Source organism: Diplodia seriata (genome assembly GCF_021436955.1).
Source record: "Diplodia seriata strain FDS-637 chromosome Unknown scaffold_2, whole genome shotgun sequence".
Classification (NCBI taxonomy): Eukaryota; Fungi; Ascomycota; class Dothideomycetes; order Botryosphaeriales; family Botryosphaeriaceae; genus Diplodia; species Diplodia seriata.
The window spans coordinates 541101-559719 of record NW_027117309.1 but is presented as its reverse complement, the minus strand read 5'-3'; the positions used below and the strand labels follow the sequence as shown (position 1 = coordinate 559719).

General features: G+C 58.5%; 7 protein-coding genes across 7 annotated transcripts; 3 read left to right on the top strand and 4 right to left on the bottom strand.

Moving 5' to 3' along the window:
* Positions 1-278: 278 nt before the first annotated feature.
* On the top strand, positions 279-3832 carry SLS55_001559 (uncharacterized protein; the record flags this gene model as incomplete). Its single annotated transcript, XM_066773053.1, has 4 exons — positions 279-439; positions 500-3153; positions 3204-3622; positions 3710-3832. The coding sequence occupies 4 exons, from the start codon at positions 279-281 to the stop codon at positions 3830-3832; spliced, it is 3357 nt and encodes a 1118-aa protein (XP_066635620.1).
* Positions 3833-5036: 1204 nt separating this feature from the next.
* SLS55_001558 (uncharacterized protein) lies at positions 5037-6679 on the bottom strand (the record flags this gene model as incomplete). Its single annotated transcript, XM_066773052.1, has 3 exons — positions 5037-6221; positions 6281-6508; positions 6653-6679. 3 exons carry the CDS (start codon positions 6677-6679, stop codon positions 5037-5039), a joined length of 1440 nt encoding a protein of 479 aa, XP_066635619.1.
* A 918-nt stretch (positions 6680-7597) lies between these two features.
* On the bottom strand, positions 7598-9894 carry CWC22 (pre-mRNA-splicing factor cwc22; the record flags this gene model as incomplete). The annotated part of the gene is made up of 2 exons (XM_066773051.1): positions 7598-7898; positions 7994-9894. 2 exons carry the CDS (start codon positions 9892-9894, stop codon positions 7598-7600), a joined length of 2202 nt encoding a protein of 733 aa, XP_066635618.1.
* A 748-nt stretch (positions 9895-10642) lies between these two features.
* On the bottom strand, positions 10643-12348 carry SLS55_001556 (uncharacterized protein; the record flags this gene model as incomplete). The annotated part of the gene is made up of 2 exons (XM_066773050.1): positions 10643-11703; positions 12267-12348. 2 exons carry the CDS (start codon positions 12346-12348, stop codon positions 10643-10645), a joined length of 1143 nt encoding a protein of 380 aa, XP_066635617.1.
* A 291-nt stretch (positions 12349-12639) lies between these two features.
* RPO26 (subunit common to RNA polymerases I, II, and III) lies at positions 12640-13330 on the top strand (the record flags this gene model as incomplete). The annotated part of the gene is made up of 3 exons (XM_066773049.1): positions 12640-12683; positions 12833-13150; positions 13210-13330. 3 exons carry the CDS (start codon positions 12640-12642, stop codon positions 13328-13330), a joined length of 483 nt encoding a protein of 160 aa, XP_066635616.1.
* Positions 13331-13819: 489 nt separating this feature from the next.
* SLS55_001554 (uncharacterized protein) lies at positions 13820-14919 on the top strand (the record flags this gene model as incomplete). The annotated part of the gene is made up of 4 exons (XM_066773048.1): positions 13820-14090; positions 14195-14415; positions 14476-14667; positions 14731-14919. 4 exons carry the CDS (start codon positions 13820-13822, stop codon positions 14917-14919), a joined length of 873 nt encoding a protein of 290 aa, XP_066635615.1.
* A 328-nt stretch (positions 14920-15247) lies between these two features.
* On the bottom strand, positions 15248-16726 carry SLS55_001553 (uncharacterized protein; the record flags this gene model as incomplete). Its single annotated transcript, XM_066773047.1, has 1 exon — positions 15248-16726. One exon carries the CDS (start codon positions 16724-16726, stop codon positions 15248-15250), a length of 1479 nt encoding a protein of 492 aa, XP_066635614.1.
* Between the last annotated feature and the right edge of the window lie 1893 nt (positions 16727-18619).

Sequence of the window (18619 nt, the reverse complement as noted above, 5' to 3'; positions counted from 1 at the left end):
GTGTCAGTTGCCCGCTCCCTCTTCCTCTACGCTCGTCTTGTGCTTCTTCGCTCCGCCTGCTCCACCCTCCGCTACCTGCGCCAGATCCAGCTTGCCGGTGCGCTTAGCAATGCGTCTTCAGGACTGCGACGCCACTTCCCTTCCGGATTGAGCTCCAGCGCCACTCCGAACGAGCTCCAAACCTTCGACCGACGCTTCCGCCACTGCTTCGCCGGGCTCCTCCCTCCCGGGACATCTCCTTTCTACCCTCGTCCTTGGCCTCGTCCTGTGTTCCGAGGATGAAACACCCGCTCTACAGCAAGTTGCTCAATCGTGAGCTCGGCCTGCGCGACACCAAGTACGAACGCGTGCTCGACATCTACGGCGACAGGCAATGGATCAACGATCTAGACATTGTAGACGAGCTCTCAGGTCACTCCGGATGCGTCAACGCTCTTTGGTGAGCCTGCCTACCTCTAGCCGGCCTGATCACGCATTGCTGACATTTGATTTCTCTCAGCTGGTCCAAGTCGGGCCAGTTGCTGGCATCAGGCTCGGATGACCAGCACGTCAACATACATTCCTACCTGCCTCACTCCACCGATAAGCAGTTCGATTTCACCACGACCATTTCCACCGGACATCGCGCCAACATCTTCTCTGTCAAGTTCATGCCATACACCAATGATCGTACAATCGTGACTGCCGCCGGAGACGCCGAAGTCCGTATCTTCGATATCGAATATGCTGGATCCTCTACCGTTCCTTCGGCGCCTCGGAACACTTCCGGCCGTGCTAGGGGACTGAACAATGTATATGACGGCGTGCGCTACCTCAGCGATGACTCGGCGAACTGCAAGGTCTTCCGTTCGCACAGCGACAGGGTCAAGAGAATTGTCACCGAGTCCTCGCCTTGGCTCTTCCTAACATGTTCGGAAGACGGCGAAGTGCGCCAGTGGGATATTCGCCAGCCCGAGTCCCAATATCCGGCTTCTGGCTCGATGGGCAGGCGCGCCTCCAACGATGACAACGTCCCCCCACCTCTCATCTCTTATAAGCGCTACCACCTCGATTTGAACACAATATCATGTTCTCCCAGTCAGCCTCACTACATTGCGCTGGGAGGTGCTCACTTGCATTGCTTCCTGCACGATCGGCGCATGACTGGCCGCGACAGGCTTCGCGAAAGGGGCGCTCCTCTCTCACCCGGCAAGCTCTCCGAGCACGACAATGAGATGATGAGGCAGGCTACCCAATGTGTTCGGAAATTTGCACCTCACGGCCAGAAGCGCATGAAGCGTACAGACAATGGCCACATCACGGCTTGCAAAATCAGCGACCACAATCCCAATGAGATGATCGTGAGTTGGTCAGGAGAGTGGATTTACAGCTTTGATCTTGTCCATAGCCCTGACGTTACTGAGCAAGAAGAGGAGACCACGCCCAAGTCTACCAGGGCTCACAGCCGGGCAAAGGAGTCAAAGGATCGGAAGAGGAAGAGAGCCAGGACAGGGGTATCTCAGGAAAGCACGGAACGGGCTGGTTCGAGACCGCGCACTGGCGATGGCTCGGCGGAAGAGGACGAGGAGATGTCACTTATGGTGCACTACGAGAACGGCCAGCGTGAGGAAATCCCAATCGACCCCCCTCGTGCGCGCAGCCCGATCTCAGAAGCTCGTGAGGCCGTCCTTCCCGAGACTCAGAAGCAAAGCTTCCGTATCGCCAAGAATGTGGTTGCCATGCGCAAGAACCTCTTCACGCTGGGCACCCGCAGTTCGACATCAGAGTCCGACCCGACCGGCTACGCTGTGCCATTAACATCAGTCCTTGGCTATGCTGCTACCGTCTTGCCACAGATGGATGAGATCTCTCGTGATTGGCGTTATCCGGTCAATCCTTTGGAGGTCGATGTAAGGTTCCAGAACAATCTTCGCGAGAGGCGCGGAACAGCCAGACGCTTTGTCCAAGCAGCGGGGACACTGGCTAGAGTCCTTGGTGGAAGGTTACGCACTGCTGGCGGTAATACTACTGCCGCCTTATCTCCCTTCGAGAAGGTTGTTCCGGCTCCCCGTGAAGCCCACGATATAGCCCGTCACGAGCACTTCGGATATGACTTCCTCAAGGCCATTCTGCTTTGGCTGGATAGTGGCGTCGGAGCGTTGCTAGAGGGGTTCACCAGGCCTTCGGATGTGACTCGTGCCCACCCCCGTTACCCCGTCCCAAGAGACTCCGGCATTGATGCTATTGACGAGGTTCTGATTCCCTATCTCCTGGCGATGGCTAGCGACACGCCAATCATCAACATCGATACCTCACCTTTTGAAACAGATCAAAATCGCATCGTCTTCCCCACTGAGAAAGCCGCTGTCCTAGCGTTTGCGCAGGCGCTCAAGATACCCTTTGCAGATCTATCGAGCGCAGTTGTCCCTGCTTCTTCTGGCACTGAAGGCGGTAGCTCTGCCCCTGAAGCCATTGGAGCGCAAGACCGGAAGGCCGCCTTAAGATTCTGGGGATTCAAGGTAGGCAGAGGTGTTCTGATGAACGCTGGCCAGAGCGTCGACTTTGCCCTCGTAGACCGCGCTTTTGGAGGCCTAGGTAGAGGTGATGCCAGTGTAAGACAGGACGAAGCCAGGATTCGCAGAGCTTGGCAAACCATCGATTCAGATGAAGACGAGGAGGTTGTGGAAAGTGCTCGACTTGTTCGCCGCACCAGAGCGTCCGCTTCCGGAAATGGAGAGGACGTGGAGAACGAGGAGGAACCTTTACCCCTGGAGGAGCTCAGTGAGATCATCACTGAACACAACGAGGACCAAGATGAAGATGAGGATGAAGACGACGATGATGATGCGGGCGATGACGATGACGGGTCGGAAGATGAGAGCGATGAAGACGATGACGACGATGATGAGCCCACCAGCTTTCTCTTCCGTTCTGCATTCGAGCGTTCACGGCTGAAAGAGAAAGTCGAGCTTGATAAGCCTTGCTTACCACATAGTCGTCAATACCGCGGTCACTGTAACGTCAAGACGGTCAAAGATGTAAATTTCTTTGGCTTGGAGGATGAGTACGTCGTTAGCGGTAGTGATTCAGGTCACCTCTTCATCTGGGACAAGAAGACCATGCAGATCGTCAACATCCTCGAAGGCGATGGAGAGGTTGTCAACGTGGTTCAGGGTATTCAATTCTCGTTCCCCTGTCCTTTTCGAATCTTCTAACGGCGTTAGGTCATCCCTACGAGCCCATGCTTGCGGTATCTGGCATCGACCATACCGTCAAGGTCTTCAGTCCCGACGCGCGTGCTCGCAGGAACGCTCGCCTCGGCATTGGAGTCACTCCCGGTGACGCTACGCAATTCTCGTCCATCTCTTTTGGTCGCTTACGCCGTGCCCGTCCATCTCAATTTCCGCCGCCCGCCGATGACGTTGATACGACCACCGTCCCCGAAGGCGACGAAGACGAAGACGAGAATGCCACGCGCAACGGACTTCCCAGTCGCCGCCGCATGCATGAAGAGTACCGCATCACGTCTGAAAACGACGTCAACCGTGCTGGTGGGAGCCGCGAGAATTTCATTACTGTGAGTATCCTTCACTGGCCGGACTCCCTCTACTTTCCCTTCGTCCGTATCGCTCGTGTTTTAGGAGTGAGTTTGAGGCACGCCTAGAGCCCTGTTTCCCAATCCATCCTCTTTGAATCATTGAAGGAGAGACACTGAGCTACGTCTTCACAGCGCGGAATGCTCGCCGAGCTGGCCCAACGCTTCTACATGAACCCGGACGGCGACGACGACGACCCAGAGGGCGGCGGTCCGCATCAAATAATCGTCAGCGAGGAAAACTGCACGGTGATGTGAAGGAGGCGGATTTCGAGTAGGACAAAGATCGGAAGAAGGAAACATATTCGAGAGTTATCGGAAAGAATGCTATACCCTCCTCCCTCAATCTCTCCACGCGCCAACATTTCGACCCTTTTTTTTTTCTCCCTTCCCCCTTCCATCTTGCAAATCTTGCGACCTCTACATTGACCCAGGTCTTTTCCTTTTCCCCTTTCTTCCCACACGGGCGCCTTCGATCCTCGCCATGGCACCTAGCTCGGCCCGATCCATGTGCTCAGGCTAACCGACTGCTTGAATTGGTCCTTTTTTGCGACACCGCACTTGGGGCAACGCCGGATGCGCATGCCCGCCCAGTACTCGCCCCGTCGCACCACCGCTCATCATGGTCATTGCCGCAGGAGGGAAGGGGGCCATCGATCGCGTCTTTAGCCCAGCCGCCGCCGGATAGAAGAAGACTCTTGCGCGTGCTTTCGCTGGCACACACGCACTCTTCGGCGAGGGGGGGACTTACGCGTACGGTGTGGGGTAGCGGACCCCCGGGCCTGGAGTCGGAAGTGCAGTGGTGGTGGTGGAAGATCTCTGCGAGATGGTGGCTGGCTGGCTGGCTAAGGTGATTGATTCCGAGTGGGGTGTTTTCGTTCGGGGGGGTTGGAGTGCGAGAGTGTCTTTTAAGGGTGGCATGGTTTATTATTTTTTTTTTCTTTGGGGAGGTACCATTGGAGATTGTGCTGGATGGGTTAGATACAGGGATAGGGCGGTATCAGCGATGATTGATGTTATCGAGTTCTTCTCAGCAGCTTCTTGTTGGTAATTGTTCGCCGGAGCCTCTTTTTCCGTTTCTTCTTCCCGTCGTCACAATGATTCGACTTTGGTCGAGGTCGTCGCCATTGAAATCCGATTGGGGTGGGTAGTTGGGAGAGAGATATCATTAGTAATCTCGTAGGAGGGGAGGAATTCCGGAAGAAGTCACCCCTAGCTCTCAATTCACTCGGTCGTTTGCACACCGGTTGCTACTCGCTCGCAACTTGCTCAGCTCAAATCTCAAACCCTTTGACTCATTCCTTCCTTCCTTCTTTCCTTCGACTACCCGAGCACCCCAAAAAGCGCCAGTCCCACGCTCCCCCAACACCATCTGACCGAGAAGAAGAAAAGAGAGCTAGCTAACAACACAGCAATCATCTTGTTTCCCCCCACCCCTTCGAATAAAATACACTACACCTACTTACTCCTTGGCAACAAGCACGCCCTTCTCATACAAGCCCACGACCAACACGACGCCCTCGGCCGCATCCCGGGCCGCCGTGGTGCTCGAGCCAAACGCGGTCCCGACATAAAGCTCCCTCCACTCGCCCGTCGGCACGCCACTGTCGTCGACGACCAACTCGCCGACCCAGCTCGGCGGCGTGCCGTCGTACGCAACGGCGCACCTTTCCAGCTCTCCGCGCTCCGCCTCCGTCATGACGACCTCGACCGTCTTCTTCTGGATCGCGGCGGCGATGTCTTCCTGGTCGCTCATCAGCATCGGGTCTTGCTTGGCGTCCTCGCCAAGTTTCTTCTCGACCTCGCGCTCGGCCGCGACGGCGATGGCGTGCGCCTTGGCGCGCAGCGAGAGGCAGGACGCGCGCAGGGCGACGGTGGCGGTGAGGGCGCCCGGCCGCGGGTGGCCCGCGGCGAGCAGGCGGCCGCGCGAGTCGACCGACAGGTTGTCGAGCATGGCGGGCGCGCGCACCTCGGTCTTGTAGCGGAGCGAGACGGCGCCGTTGTCGGCGGCGGCGGCGGTGGTGATGTCGTAGAGCTTGACGCTGCGCGCGCCCGTGGACGCGACGGCGAGCGTGCGGCCCGAGTCCAGCACGGCGAGGCCGTTGGCGAAGGGGATGTTGGCGGCGACGCGCGTGACGGTGATGGTCGAGGGGTCGAGGGTAAGGGAGGCCGGGGACTCCATCGATTCGTCGTCGGCGGCGGGCTCGGGGAGCGTCGAGGGGATGGTGACTTGCACGACGCTGCCGCCGGGCAGGGCGGCGTACGTCTCCAGCTTGTGGGCGAGGTAGCTGTCGCGCGCGCGGAAGAAGTGGTCGTTGGTGACGAGGAAGCTGGTCGCGTTGAGGGCGTGGATGCTGTTGGGCGTCCAGATGGCCGGGTGCGCCACGCTCGCCCGGTGCGTCGCCGACGCCCGTCCGAAGCCGCCCCAGGGCACGTAGTCGAAGACTTCGATCGTCGGGCCCGTCGAGGCGTGGTTGGCGACGAGGAGCGTCGCCGACTCGGCGTGGTACTCGATGCCCAGCGGGTGGAAGTCGACGGAGCCGCGGGTGCCGAAGTTGTCGAGCAGGAGCGGCTGCGGGTACGCGTCCGGGTCGCTGTAGAACCATTGGAAGATGGCGCCCGGTTGTGTCGGGTCGAGGAAGGTGCCCTGGTGGGGTGTGGTGTGAGCAATTGGGTTTGATTTCGCTGTGCTGATAGCTATCTTACCATGACGGTATTCCACGCATCACGCTGCGGGTCGCAGCTCAGGATCGCGACGCCCTGGTCCTCCAGCACAACGACATCCTCGCAGTTCTTGAGGATGTCCTGGTGCTTTATCTGCTGCTCCTTGAAGGTGGTGACGTTCTGCAGGGACGCGACGTCGGCGGTGACGAGCTGGAGGGTGCCGATGCGCCAGGACAGCTCCGGCCAGAGAAGGGCGACGCCGCCGAGAGCCTGTTGTGTGGTCCCATGTTAGCGCTCGCTGTCTTCAATCTGTATCGAGCTTCAATCGCGGTGGCATGACGGCGGCGAAGACGAAGGGGCCGGATAAATTGCGCGCGTTTGTAGGAAAGGAAAGCTCCGGCTGATGCAACGTACCACGGCAGGAACAATCTTGCCCAACATTGCTGATGACTTGCTCAGCTACCTCAGGGCAAGGTCGGCAGTATAAGGAGGGAGGAGAGAATAGAGGACACGAGGAAGAACATGGCGGGGCAGCCGATCAGTGCGTTTAAGTACGTAGAGGAGCGAGGAGCTCTGTCATGGTGGGGATCTGCGCATGGGAGCATCCTCCGCAGTTCCCGCCGCCCCGTCTCAGACAGTGGCTCTCTGGATGCTGCGCCTACCTGTCGGCATCTGCCTTATCCGAGGCCCGTCACTCATCACAGCGTCCGCGTGTAGAACAGGAAGACGATGGCCGAGCAGAGTACAATCGTGAATTAATTTCAGCGCCGCGGCAGGCTAGCGCTAGCTTCTAGAAGCCGGCGCTCGCTTCCACGGCGCCCTGAGCCCGAGCTACGAAACCCTGAAACTCGCCTCACCGCCCTTCATCACCAAAGCCCCACCGCCCTATCAGCGCCCGGCAATTTCCCCATCATTGATCCATCCATCAATTTGCTTCCTCAGCCCTGCGCGGTTTTTACACGAAACTCCCAATATCCCATATACTACAAATAATCACTGGCCTTCGCCCGGCTCTTTCCTCCGTCGTCCTTCCTCGCCGTCGTTACGCTCCGGCTCCTGCTTCTGCTCCTCGACACGCTGACTGACGGACTCCTGCGCCTTCCGCCACTAGCCTTCGCCCTGGGCGGCGGCGAAGCCTCCACCGAACTAGTGTTCCGTCTGCGGGAGCGACCGTCATCTCTGCCGCCGCGGCTGACTGGAGACCTGCGTCTCGGCGCCGGTGACCGGCTCGGGCTCCTCGACGGGGAAGTGCTGTACCGGCGGCCCTTGCCCTTTGGCGCAGGGCTGCGCGAGCGCGACGAGTAGCTTGGGCTACGGTTTCTGCGGCGAGCCGGGCTGCGCGAACGAGATGCAGAAAGGCTACGACCCTTTCGTGCTGCTCGCGGAGGTGTGAGCGAACGCGAGGGCGAGTCTCTCGCGCGTCCATTCCTCTTCGGCGATGGAGAACGGGACATCGACGACGTGGCTCGTCTGCGTCGAGATGGTGGTGATCGTGAGACCGAGCCGCTGTACGAGCGGTCCGTACGGCGACGAGCAGGAGTGGGTGACCTGCTGCGCGAGATCGAGTCCGAGTAGCTCCTGTCGCGCCTGCGGCGTGGCGGAGGAGTGTACGACTCCGACCTTGACCGACTCCTTGCACGGGGGCTTCTTGATCGTGACTCTGAGTAGCTGGCCCTGCGCTTCCGCGACCTGGATGGCGACCGCGATCGTGAGTAGGATCTCGATCGTGAGCTGTAACTCGAGTAGCTTGAGTACGACGAAGCGCTCTCGGCATCGCTCTCGGGCTCTGGCAGAGCTGGAGGAGGGGCTGGCTTCGGCATGTTCTTGAGGTACTCGCGCATGTCCTCCGTGAGCACGCCCATCCCAATGGCCGTGAAAAAGTTGATGGCAAATCTGGTGTTCCTGCTCTCGTCCTTGGGGAAGACGCCGTCGAAGTAGGGTTGCAACGTGTCCTCTCTCATACGCTCGGCAAGCTTCTTCATGCTCATCGACTGGGCCAAATCCTCAAAGAGAATCTTGATGAAGATACGGCTCGATGAAGTGGTCTGGTTCTCGTTCAGGCGAATGGACGACAATACGTGCCAGCCAATGGCGTCGCTGGCAAGGAGGTGACCGAAGAATTGAGCGACGATACGCAAACGGTTGGTCTCGTAACGGTGGATCGTGTCGTAGTGCTTCACGAATGACTCCTCAAACAGGTCTCTCCAGAGCCTGTTTAACTTGGCGAAACGCTCACCGATGAGACCGTAGAACTTGTCGTACGTGCGCTCTTGGGATGCGCACTCGACAACCATCGATGGAAGCTCGGACTCGTAACCCGCCGGGAGATTGATCTTCATCAGCTTGTGACAACACTCCTCGAACCCGCCACTCGACTTGATTGTGAGGTAGATGGTTCGGCGGAGGTTGACGAGATCAGTGTTCGTCTGGTCCTTGATTTCGAGCTCGCGATCCTTCTTCTCCTCCTCTTCATCCGAACTATCATCCGATTCATACTCCTCGTCGTCATCACTTCCCTCCGCCTCGCCCAAAATCTCAGCCTTCAGCTGCTTATAAGCATCTTCATGCTCCTGCCACTCAGAATCATACTTGAAGATGTTCAAGCCATCTTGCACTTCCAGTCCCTCATCATCAAGGCCAACCTTGTGCGTGATTTGATCCTCCTCTTCAACCAAATCCAACTCGTCCCGAACGGCGGGATTGTCCTTGTACTTGTCCTTCCTGACCTGAAACAGAACCTCAACCATGTACTGCGTCCGCTTGTCAATGTCGGCCTCGTGTAGGATGTTCCGGAACTGGTCGAAAACAGCCAGAGCAATGGGCTGCGACATTTCCTCCAAATGCTGACCAACCTCCCTCGTCAAACCAACCGCAATCTCGACACTGTCATCTGTAGGCTTGTGGAGCAGTAGAAGGAGAATTTGGGCAGCCAGCATCTCATGCACAACCTGCTGGTTGACAAGATGGGCAAGGAAGGTCGTCGAAGAAAGACAAACAGCCTTGTCGTTGCGCTTGAAGGCCTTGCGGAACTGCACAACCAATCTGGTGACCAGCAGCTCGCCAACCTGCGGGAGCTTGGTATTGACGATGGCCACCATGGCGGCGTAGATCGGGGTGAAGGGCAGAGAAGCCGCCTGAGCCTTCATGATACTCCGGCAAAACAGGCCACGTCCACGCACAAGGTTCTCGTTGAACAGTTCAGGCACGATGAACTTGATGTTGGACACGTTGACCTTGTTGATCAAACCGTTGACCGACTTCTTGAGCGCCTCCCATGCCATGCGCTGGTATTCCTTGCTCGTCTTGTCCGTGATCTGGGCCTGAAGCGCGCGCAGCCTGGCGGGCGGAATGTAGGTACCTCCGGAACGCATGTTGAGCAGTTTCTCGTACTCAGCCTTCGCGGCGGCCTGCTTCTGCTCCTCCGTCACCGGCTTCGGTGGCGACGGTTGTCTGGCGCGGAACTCCAGATTGTGCTGGCGGTCGCGATCGCGGTCGTGCGCTCGGTCGTCATCACGGCGGTCGGGGGAAATGGTACGCGACCTTCCACGCGGAGGGGAGCGGTAGCGCCTGGGAGACGGGGAGCGTGAGGGAGGCGAGCGCTTTCTCGGGCGTTCAGGCTCGGGCGACGGGATGCGAACGGCGGACTCGATCTCCATGGTTGCTGAGTTGACGCCGTGATGGGGTGGGATTCAGCGGGCTCTTCGTGAGGGAGGCTGATGTCGGGCCACGACCACGAGTGCGCAGCTGGGCGGATGGCAGCAGACGTATGGCGAGCGGCGACCGAATCCGCTGACGAACGAGTTGGAAGCGACGAAGTGGGTTGTTCAAGTGGCCAGCAGCTGGTTGTGCAGGGCAGGCAAAAGTCGCAGGAACGCGGCAAAACCATCCGCCGCCCAAGCTCCAGCCATCATGGAAACATCTGGCCCGTGCGCTCGGCGTCACCAGTCTCCGCAGCTGCACTTCACTTCTAACCACGGTCGCCAATTGAGACGAGCACCTCCTCACCTGGAGCTTGAGTTACAGGCCTGCATCCAGAGATCTATGACAAGTTCAATGTCCTGGGAATTGATGACTTGAACCATTGGTAGTGTCCGTTTGGGCCTCAATGATAAACTACTTTTTTGCTGCTAGTAAAATGCCAGCTAAAGCAATGAAAAGAGAAATTAGTACCGGAAGGAACCTCATTCCGGCATAGCAATTTCGAGATATTCCAGCAAAATGGAGTCTCCGTGTAGGGTATCGATACAACCAAACCATATTACTTTTCCGCATCAGTTTTCCGCGCTAATCCCACATCCCAGCCCCATGGCTCCGTGGAAACGTGTAACAAGCTTCCACCCCGACTCTTTACCATGCAACGACGCCAGCAACCGTTCTCCCTGAACTTGACCTGGAGTCTCACATCTACTGGCCCTGGTCATGGAGATAATTCCAGACAGCATTGTACACCTCCCCGTGCTGAGGCTCGCCGCCTAAATCGGCAGTGTGAACGTTCACAGGCGGTCCAGCATTGAATATACCAGCCCTGCGATCCAGCTCTTGCTGTGCCTTCAAGTCTTCTTCATCCCACTCGTAATGTGCTCCCAGTGGCTGTCCCATCATTTCGTCCAAGCCGCCAATCCAGAAGTTTCCGCCTTCATCGGCACCGCGCTCCTTGATCGCCTCGATCGCTTCCGCACCATCCATATCATGCGCCGCTTCCAAATGGACCTGAAGATCGTAGTCGCGGTAAAAGCGGTTTGCACAGTCGTCGAACAAGCAGGTGATTTCACGTCCTGTGGCGTTGCTGTAGTCAATTCCGGTGAGACGGGTCGACATCGGGACCTTTGCTTCGCGGGAGCGAGACTTCGATGCAGGTGCGTTGGGGTCCATCTTCTCTTGTCTCTTCGATTTCCGGGTGGCCTCCATGCCGAGATGCTGCGTTTGAATGTGCTCCTCCAAGTTGGCCTTGGAAGAGAATCCGCGTCCACAGCCTCCTTCACCATCCCATGCCTTGATGTGATTCTTCCTGCTGCAATTCATATCCGTCTCACCGCAAATCCATTTATCGGCATTTTCATGAGCATTCCTGATGTGGACATTGAGGTTCCCTTGCTTCGTAAAGCTAGACTCACAATCGAGATAGGGGCAGGGGAATTTCTTCTTGCGTTCCTCCAGAGAGAGGCCGCTGTGAACGAGTTCGACGTGCGCTTGCAGCTGCTTATGGGTGGACACACGTAGGTTGCAGTGTTCGCAAGTGGGAGGATGTGCTTCCTTAATATGAACTTGGAGGGCGGCGTAAGTCGAAAAGCCCGGTGCGGTCTCGTATGGGTTGTCAGGATCGGTTGCACACTGAGTACAGTAATGCTTGATGCCACCGTGGACTCGTCCCTCGTGAGCCCTCAGACTTGAAAGAGAGTCGTAGGCTTGGTCGCAAGGCTTGCCAGTATCCGGGTCAGTATGAGGACACTGGTACTTCTTCTGACCTAGATGTGCAGAACGAATATGCTTTTGCAAAGTAGAGTGCTTGCGGAAAACCTCGCGGCAGGGAGGAAAGTCGGTGCAGTGGAATTTGCTCTCGTGAGCTTCAATATGCCTCTTCAACCGAGTCGCATTCGCAAATGTCCTGCCGCAGTCGGGCCAGCTGCATGAAAACTCTCGAATATTCTCGTGCTCATCCCTTATGTGCCGGTTTAGATGCGTCTGGCGAATGAAAGTCTTGGTGCACCCATCCAGTGTACAGGCGAAAGGGCGTTCGTTGTTGTGCGATCGGATGTGCTCCTCGAGGCGACATGGCCGATTGAAAGACCTTCCGCAACCCTCGAAGGTGCAATGATATACGTTGGGTCGCCATGGCTTCTTCTTGGGTTGGGACGGCGCCGGAGAGGGCGGAGTGTCGGCGGTGACAGCATCATCGTCGACGGCCGAAGACTTGTCGGAAGCGGCATGCGAATAGCTCGAGGCTGCGTCAGATTCTTGCGGTGTAGGATCTGCTGGAGCTTGTTAGTGAGGTCTTCCGCAACAAGCGCGCACCGGCGGTTTTGCTGACCTTGGCGGGCCTTCTTGGACTGAGGCAGCCCAGAGCCCCAAGGCGAAGCTGACCTCTTGCGCAATGTCATAGTGTCAGCCATAGTGACTGCGACGACAGTTGGAGCACTCAAGACACAGGCGCGAGGAAGAAAGGTGTTTCGGAGGAGAGCTGTCGGCGCGTTATGGCTGGAAAAATTGGGCGGTGTGTCACGGCAGAATTTTAGTCTTGGCGCGCTAGTGAATTCTTGACGCGGCTCCCGTCGAGTCGCGCCTTCTCTTTCACCTGTCGACGGCCGCCCGCTCCGCACTTCCAAGCTCCACCTGCCGCTTCGAACGCCTCCGCGCCCCGTCACTGCCCTTTTCGAACGCTTTCACACCACTTTCTGCGCAAGATGTCTGACTACGGCGGAGGCGACGACGACGGCGGCCTTGATAAGTAAGTGCCTTGCATGTTCCTGGTCTACTCCCCCGCTTCTGTACATCTGGCGCGTTCTATGCGACCCAGGGAGCAGAGATATGCATTTTGCGCAGCCATTATTCCTTGGATTTCTTTACTGCTTAAGCGTCTTGGCCTACCTACTGGAGATCCTTCGTATTGATGAATCTCTTGAACAGCGTCCAGGACGAGGTCTACGAGGACTTCGATGAGCCCGAAGAGCCCGGCGCATACTACTACGACGACGAAGAGGATGTCGCTGGTGGTCAGGAGGACCCGGACCAGCACAGGCGCGATGGCGAGAATGTTGTTATCACTGGAGATGTCAGCGCCGCCGCTGCGGCAAAAATCAATTCGGTCCAGGAACAGAGCAAGAAGAAGGTCGCGGATGACCAGCGTACCACGACTCCCTACATGACGAAGTACGAACGGGCCAGAGTGCTGGGCACGCGGGCTTTGCAGATCAGGTACGCACATGGGACACAGCGAAGCCATGGCGGGAAACAGCGGGCTGACAGGGCTACAGCATGAACGCACCTGTCCTCGTCGACTTGGAGGGCGAGACGGACCCGCTGCAAATCGCGCTCAAAGAGCTGCGGGAAAAGAAGATTCCGCTTGTTGTGCGGAGGTACCTCCCTGACGGATAGTGAGTCTCCGAATGCCAGGTGGCAGGCGACCAGGGCTAACGATTCATGAAAAGCTACGAGGATTGGACGTGCGAAGAGCTCCTGTAGTTGGCGAGAGCAACCAGGGCAGGCATTTGACGCGGAGTTTTCGGGTGGCATTGAATGGATTCCAGGAATGGCGATGGGAGTTTACAGGATGAAAAGAGCATCGCAAGCAATTGCGGGTCGATGCTGAGTAATAGTTAGACCAAATTCCACGCGTTGACTGCAAATGGAATTTTTCTCCACGACTCGGAATATGTTGCTGTTCGCGGCAATGCGGAGAAGTGGCCTGGGCACCAACAGACGTCACGAATCGGCAGCGCGACCCCTCCTTGGAGCTTGAAGGTTGACCCCACTAATCGAAGCTCCGGTTCAAAACACCACGCCCTCGCTCGTTCTCCGCCAATTCCTCACTGATACCCTCTTCTATTCCAACCGAACATCATTGCGCGCGAGACCCACTGCACAATGGCTTTCACGACGACTGCGACCATCGCCTCGTTTGGCGGCAAGCTTTTGAAGCTCACGCACGAGGCGAAGGCGACCAACTGCAAGATGGCGCTGAACCTGTACCTGCCGCCGCAAGCCTTCTCCGCGCAGAAGATGACGCAGAAGGTCCCCGTCCTCTTCTACCTGTCCGGCTTGACGTGCACCGGCGACAACTGCTCTGAAAAGGGCTTCTTCCAGCACAAGGCCAGCGAGAAGGGCATCGCCGTCGTCTACCCCGACACCAGCCCTCGTAAGGACAACCCCGCATTTCCCTCTCGGCACTTATCCCTCGGATCATCTCGCATCTCTCAATCACTGGAAAGTAGCTAACCGGTGCTTCCGCGACCCCTGCAGGTGGCCTGGGCATCCAGGGCGAAGACGATTCTTACGATTTCGGTAGTGGCGCCGGGTTCTACGTCGACGCGACCAACGCGCCCTATGACAAGGGCTACAACATGTACACCTACATCACGAAGGAGCTGCCCGAGACGCTGTTCGCGGACTTTGAGGTCTTGGACAGCAGCAGGGTCAGCATCACCGGCCACAGCATGGGCGGCCACGGCGCCTTGACGCTGGTACGTAGATCCCGACAAGACGCAGTCCGACAGCTGGTTGACTGACACTTGCGCTTGCAGTTCCTGAAGAACCCGGGCAAGTACAAGTCTGCTTCCGCCTTCGCGCCCATTGCCAACCCCATCAACTGCCCCTGGGGGCAGAAGGCCTTCAAGGGCTACTTCGGTGAGGAGAACCAGGCCAAGTGGAAGGAGCACGATGCCTCCGAGCTGGTGAAGCAGTGGAAGGGCCCGCTGGAGCTGCTGATTGATGTGGTGAGTTGAACCCGCTCCCTTTGTTCCGCTATACTGCAGTCTATCTAACCACCTTCTGTCCAGGGTACCGGCGACAACTTCTACAAGCAGAAGCAGTTGTTGCCGGAGAACTTCATCGCTGCGGCCAAGGAGGCGGGCAACGACAAGGGCATCAACCTGCGCATGCAGCCCGACTACGACCACAGCTACTATTTCATGGCCTCCTTCGCGGACGAGCACGTGGAGTGGGCTGCGAAGCACCTTTTTGCGTAGTATGTCTGCCAGACCTGCCTTCGGGTGACGGATAGCAGCTCACGACCACAGAAGCAAAGTGAGCAAACCAAAATTGTGACTTCCGACATGTAGATCTTCGTACGAATTCAAAAATTTCAATCAACTCAACCGCGCCTGCTCAACCACCCGTTGAATTGGCTCATACCTGGCTTTTGGCTTGTCACCGTAGTTCGCATTACATTACTAAACTCCCCTTCACGAAGACCCCTCCATCACTAGGGCGTGGCGTCAACAAGCATAACATTCTGTCGACCAGCTAAAATTTCCGTAGTATCGAACCAATTCCTAACCCCCACAACAGCCTCCCTCACGCATACCCATCTACGCCCTCCGCCAACTGAACCAGCGCATCCACAGGAAACGCCTCAGCCATGGCCCGATACCCCACCGGATTCAGATGCAAATAATCCCCCGAGTCGTACTCGGCCCGCAACCGCGTCTCGTCATCCGGATCCCTAACCGCAGCATCGAAATCAACAACAGCATCAAACACACCGCCACTATTCCGCACGAATTCGTTTACGCGCTGCCGCGTACGCTCCCTCTCGGCACCGGAGTACGGCTGCGCGGCGACGTCGAAGCCCGGCGCGTTGAAGGGGGTGATGGTGGCGCCGAGCAGCGGCAGGCCGGCGGCGTGGGCGCGCAGCGCGAACTGCTTGTACGCGGCGATGAGGGCGTCGCCGACGGCGTCCTGGGCGGCGGCCTCGTCGGCGGCGGCGCCGATGTCGTTGACGCCCTCGAACACCAGCGCCCAGCGCACGCCCGGCTGCGAGAGCACGTCGCGGTCGAAGCGGCCCAGCGCGTTTGGGCCCAGGCCGTCGGCCAGGACGCGGTTGCCGCCCGCGGCTTGGTTGGCGATGGCCACGCGGGAGAGGAGGAGCGAGGAGGAGGAGGAAGAGGAGGAATCGTTGGCGTGCCGCAGCCGCTGCAGGCGGTCGAGCAGGGCGTCCGGCCAGCGGTCGTTGGCGTCGGTCGTGCTGCCGCGGCCGTCGGTGATGCTGTCGCCGACGAGGGCGAGAGTGCCCGCGGGAGGAGCGGAGGCGGACGATGATGGCACCCAGGCGTCCAGCGTGCTGATGAAGTACCAGTGCGCGACGCTGGCCACATCATCATCATCATCTGCCGCCGCGCTCAGGTCGCCGGCCTCCGTCCGGTCGCCCAGCGCCATCCACGACGTCGTCCGCGAGCCCGGGTGCGAGGTGATGGCGCCGCCCGCCTGGCCGTCGGCCAGGTAGACGCTGATGCTCAGGTCGTCGCCGGCCGCCACCCCGCCGCCCGCCACGAGGTCCACGGCGTCGGACACGACCAGCGCCCCGGCCGGCACCGCGAAGCCGGGCGAGCCGCCCGAAAACGTCAGCGCGCGCAGCGTCGAGACGTCGACGGCCGCCGAGCCGGGCGCGACGGGCCTGCCGATGGTGACGCCGGCGATGGGCAGCGCCGTCCGCCCGAAGGCGTTGGAGAGGCGCAGCCGCACGCGCGACGAGCCGGCCGTCACGCGGATCGTCTGGCGGATGGTCGCGTTGCGGAAGACGGAGTCGCTGGCGTTGAAGGGGGCGGGCGGCAGGTTTGCGGGCTCCGTCAGCTGCGGCATGGCCGTCCACGCGGCCACCCAGCGGCCGGCTGTATGGTTGCCGCTGTCCTGCCGCCGGTGGCCGACACGATGGCCACCGGAGAAGGTCGCTTCGTATGGGGGAGCGGGCGTGCCGGCGGCTTGTTGCGTGAAGGTCGTCGCTGCTATGCTGCAGAGCAGGAGAAGCAGGCGGGGGATGGCGGCTGGGAGCAGCATCTTGGGAGCAGTCAATCACTTCAGGGCCGCCGCTCTTGGCTGCACGCAGGAACAGCCGGGCGTCCGTCGTATATATATAACGTCCCACCTCTCCTTCTGTTTTCCTGGGGTAGATCTACATTCCGGGCGGTCAAGCGGGTGTTTCGAGAGTCGCAATCAGGCTAAATGTGAGCGACGATGCGGCGGGTGTGCCTAGCATATCACGGCTGTTTTGAGTCAGTCGCTTTGCCAGGAACAGGAAATAGTGGAAGTGGGAGATGAAGGAAATCGAGACGGGGCTAGGTTCCCCGCATTTTGGAGAGAACCGGGTAGCGCGTCATGGTTGCGCGGTCGACGTTGTACACCCCCCGCCATCTGCCGATGTGCTCGGGTAATTGGACATGCGGATCCGTGAGCGCCTTGTACGTCGAGACTCCAGGTGTGCTATGATCGGGAGTGATGGTGATGAGTATGGTGCTAGGCAAAGGGTCCGGCAATGCGGCGTTGTATCTGATTCATGGGAGTCGCAGCCGAGGGCGGATGTGATTCGTCTGGAAATTAAAGAAGACGGGACAAGGAGGCTCTGATCGCAGAAATGAGAGGGATGTCACTTTCGTGAGAAGGACATGAAGAGAGGATGCGTATAGACCCATATGAGGCGGCAACGGAGCGTGTAACAAGTTGTGAAAGCCCAGTAGCACAGTCGCTCATCAACTGCGCCATGCTACTAGTACCCATCAAGCCTGTACGGTCTCTTGACATCAAAGCCCAGCATGCCACGGCACTCTGGGCTGCTGTACCACGGAGCCGCCTAGAACTCGGCTTTGTCCTTAGCACAGCAGCCACGTGAACACTGTGGCCTGACCCTGACGAATAGGTTTGCATGTACCAGTGGTAAGCGTGACATAGGGGAAGCTGAGGCATACTGGCGAGGGATGGCGCGAAGGACCAGAATGCGAAGTGCACGCTGAACGGTGAAGTCGGGCGGTTCTAGCCTCGCTCTGCAGTCGTTCGTGGCCGGAGCAAGCGAGCGCGGGAATCGAGGTTCTGAAGGCTGAAAGAAAAATGGGCGGTGCTAAGGCAGTCTCGTGAGTACAAGCAGAGAAGACGACATATTTGTCGTATATTCGCAAGCGTCAGCTGCAACGTTGGGCGTTGTGGTTGGCGTGCTGGCGCGGGATGATTGCAACGCCGAGCCGCACGGCTGCCTCGATGTGGGATGATGCGGCTTCTAGAAGGGCTATGAGCGGGATTGCCGTAGGGCTGAAGTATCGCAAGCGGCGCGGGCGGCAGACTGGCTGTGTGGCGTCGTGGATGTTGTGATATGGCCCGAGACTGACGATCCGCTAAATTCATGTCCCGTCTCACAGCGTAGCGAGCTGGCAGCCCTCGGCCACTAATTATAGGTGCACATTGATGGCTTGCAGCGGCTAGCAGCGGCCTCTGTGATTTTCGAGCCAACCTACGAAGTACTGTACCTTGGGTCGACCCATCAACAACCGCGGGAGCGCCCGACTGGTCATCCTGACTGCTCTTCATGATGATGCATTATTCGGGGCTTTGATCACGCCTCGAAGCTGCGGACATGCCGACAATGCCGCCGACCGGTGGTCTCCACGCGCGCTTCGTACGAATTCATGGCCTGACCGAAAGCGGACCAAGCGCCTCCGCCGAGATGTTGAACACGGAGAGGCGCAACTGGCCGCCGCCAAGAGGACCTGTGTTCCGCCCTTGGCTGCTCCGCTTATCCCTCTAGTAGAGCGGAAGAGGGAGGTGCCAGCAGCACGTTGCTGTGCGCAGGAGCAAGGCGACATGATGTGGCTGTTTTGCGCCGCGGCCGGTCCACGCACGGGATTTTCGTTACCTCAGATTTTGCAGAAACCGGCCAGAATAGCCCACTTGGCGTATGACGCC